Source organism: Alligator sinensis, unplaced genomic scaffold (assembly GCF_000455745.1).
Source record: "Alligator sinensis unplaced genomic scaffold, ASM45574v1 scaffold117_1, whole genome shotgun sequence".
NCBI lineage: Eukaryota > Metazoa > Chordata > Crocodylia > Alligatoridae > Alligator > Alligator sinensis.
The window spans coordinates 5,185,382-5,188,799 of record NW_005841855.1 but is presented as its reverse complement, the minus strand read 5'-3'; the positions used below and the strand labels follow the sequence as shown (position 1 = coordinate 5,188,799).

At 42.1% G+C, this 3,418-nt stretch overlaps 1 protein-coding gene across 1 annotated transcript in view; it reads right to left on the bottom strand.

Moving 5' to 3' along the window:
- LOC102368169 (desmoglein-2) overlaps positions 1-3,325 on the bottom strand; it is a 26,262-nt gene extending 22,937 nt beyond the window's left edge. The window contains exons 1-3 of the mRNA XM_025214285.1: positions 3,236-3,325; positions 2,847-2,882; positions 1,731-1,865 (exon numbers count right to left, since the gene is read on the bottom strand). Coding sequence (XP_025070070.1) covers positions 1,731-1,865; positions 2,847-2,882; positions 3,236-3,325 — 261 coding nt within the window. The remainder of the gene's footprint in view (positions 1-1,730; positions 1,866-2,846; positions 2,883-3,235) is intronic.
- Positions 3,326-3,418: the final 93 nt, after the last annotated feature.

Sequence of the window (3,418 nt, the reverse complement as noted above, 5' to 3'; positions counted from 1 at the left end):
ACAATTACTGATCCCAGATGCCTTGGACTGGGGTGGCGCCAGTTATGTCTTATCTGTCTGCATGATGACCTCCCCGCTGGTATCTGAGCACTGTGAAAAAGGAAATTGTCCAATTTGAATGCGGAGGAACAAAGAAGACAAAGAGGGAAATGCTCAGATTGGACAGGCAGCCTGATGACACCAGAGTAGGGTACTCTGGCTGGGACTGGCTAGACAAAGAGACCAGAACAGGGAACTGGAGAAGTTGAGTGGAGGACAAACTGGGTCAGCATGGGCAAGGAGATTTGGATTAAGTTCCAGTGTGGGTTGGGAGGGCTAACTGAGAAGTAGGTGGGAATAGACAAAGAACTGCAGGAGGGGTCTGGTAATAGTTAGGCAAATAGATTGGGTCTGAGAGGTGAGTCCTGTGGAGTAAACATTGGAAACGAGTCAGTACAGGAATGGAACATGGTGCCAGGAAGAAATGGCTGGAGGAAGCAGGACAGGAGGGGACGACGCCAGGAAGGAGAAGCAGACAGAACTGGCTGTGCCCACTAAAGCACACACCCTTGCAGATCCTGCAATGGAACTCATGATTGCAGTCTCATTACTCCTCTGCTGCTGTAGTATTGCAGTGACTATAACTGCTTTAGTTGCTTATCTTGTTATTGACTATAATTGTTTTAACTGTTTATTTTGTTATTTCTCTTTTTATGTAAGGAAAAGATTTTACCATTATGATAAAGTTAGTATTTGGAACTAACCATCTATTTTAAATTTCTTGTTGCCTAGCATAAATGTATTTGACCTGTTGGTCTCATGACTTTAGAACTTAAATTTAGTATAAGGAAAACACTTGTGTAAGGGTTTGTGGTATGTCTGGTGTGTGTGGATATATCTGGTTTATGTGGAAAGAGGTAACAAAAGACTAAATGATGGACATGTGTGCCAGCAACACAGAAAGACAGGTTTCTTGCAGCAGGTGAAAATAGCCTCTGTGGTTTAACGGTTAAGAGCTGCAGCAACTTAAGAGTCAGCAATAAAGGATTACCAAACACTAAATCATGCTACATCCTGATGGCTGAAGACTGCAATTGATGGTCCCTGAAGATTGCAGACCACAAAGCCAGAAGATCATGACCTACCAATTCCAGCCTGCCAACAGAGCAAGAAGGACAGCCTTTGAATCTGACTCAGCGGAATCCATAGGCTCTATGGACAGCTATTACTATAAAGAATGAACACAAAGACAAGGCTTTGGGTCTCTTCCACCTGCAAGGAGTTTTGGGCGTGTCCAACAAGACCTGACTCCAACTCTCTTGGCCAGCCTGGCCGGCCACCAGACTGACCCTGAGCAACTTTGAAACTTGGTAACACCTTAACTTTGCAGGCCTGTCTAACTTCTGTGTGTGTGTGTGTCTCTTTTGAATGAATAGATGAATGAATGAGTGAATGAGTATGTATGGGAATGAGTGAAGCAAATAACCTTACTGTTCTTTATTCTTTTCATGTTGCATGTTTTATGTTCCAATAAATGCGGCATTGTGTCTTATCCCCGATAAGATTCCAGCTTGTTTTTAATTCACACTGTACGCCCTGTGTGCACAACACTACCAGCAAATAAGCATGAAACCCACTTGCAAAGTGTGTGCCCAATTTCCTTCTGATGTTGGTCCAAACAGAGGATGACAATCTATTATTAAAATCAAACCGTTTCATTAAAGTTATCCTCCATACTGTTTTTAACTTACTCTAGCAATTGGATTCCTCTTGGAGTTGTCCACCCCTTCCTGAATGACAGCTGGTGGAACGATCCATTCTCGCTTTTGTCTGATGAGGCTGAATTGATTAGAGGGTTGATCATTTTTGCCACCCTCCTTTAAAACCTGTGGATATTGGGGGGGAATGTGTTTAAATCTCAATGTTATATTTTGGTCATTTAATGCTGATGTTCTTCTTAATTGGCTGACATGTTATATGGATTTTATTAATACTTTTTGGTTGCAAATTATTTTAATTTATTTGACATTTAAATTATATTCTAACTCTGAATAAAATATGGATGACTTAAAAGGCAAGTGACCTGGACATTTCTGAAACAGATGTCACTTTCATAGAAATACAGACCAAGGGTCAGATGCTAACCCAGGGTATCAAAAAAACAGCCCATGAAGCTGTTTCATTCAGCCTGTGAGGTTCCTAGAGAGCAGGAATTTGGGAGTCAGGCAGGCAGTGGCAGGGCTATGGAGCCCCAGCAGGGGAATGGTATTGGCAGCAGTGGAGAGGGCCAATTGACAACTGCATTAATCCTCCATGCTGCCATTCGCCCTAACACTGGGACTGGATCTGATGCATGAGGCTCCTTGTGGTCTGGATCTAGCCTGCAAGGAGCTCTGCAGTCCAATTCTGGTCCAGGAGCACAGGTGAATTTGACACACTTATGTTAACCTATAAACCGGGGTTGTCAAACATACAACCCTCAGGCTAGATCCAGCCCACAGAGCCCCAAGATCTAGCTTGTGGGTCTTAGAACCCAAGCACCACGTGCAGACCAGGCTGGCATCCAGGCTGGACCTGACACCCCAGGTGCTGCATGCAGTACAGGGAGTTGGTTTGGGGCTCACACTGCTTGCAGTGTCCCCCTGGACTGGCCCTGTATGCTGGCTCTGGCACACACAGATCCAGACTGGTTCTGGAGCCAGTGTGCTGGTCTGGGGCTATCCACTCTGCTATAAACAAGAGTTACCCTACTGATTTTTTCATATGGCTTTATAACAGGTAAAAAAAAAAAAAGAGGGCTCAAAATATTTACCAGATATAACTTACTATTTTTTTAAACTGAAAAAGAATTCTTCATCACTACTTACCTCAAAATAAAGCGCGTTTCCAATGCTGAAACAGATCTGTGAAATAAACAATAGATCAGATTATTCATTCAGCATAAGGCGTAGTGGCATTATCAATTACATTTTTTAAAAGATGGTTGTATATTAAAGAAAGATCCAATATGTATGAAGTGTTAAATACTGTTGAGACTTTTACCTGAAGTCTACCCAATATAATATACATACATTTAAATAAGACCAGAGTTTTTCCATACTTTTCTTTTAGAAGAAGCATGGAGCAGATGATAATTAACTCCTCTCTTATGCATAAATTATCAGCAAGTACTCACCTCTTATTTTAATACTAAAAAACAAAACATTGAAAATATAGGAATACTACAGCACCAGAATCAAGAAGAGTTCATCACTACCTCAAATGGATCAAATCCAGAATGCTGACAATATGATGATCCTTTTACGTTCTTGAGCAAAGCCAATACTACTTGTGTCACATTATGCATCATATCATAGAATCACAGAAGTAGGGTCGGAAGGGACCTTGTAGATCTTGAAGTCCGACCCCCTGCCTGGGCAGGAGGAAAACTGGGCTCTAA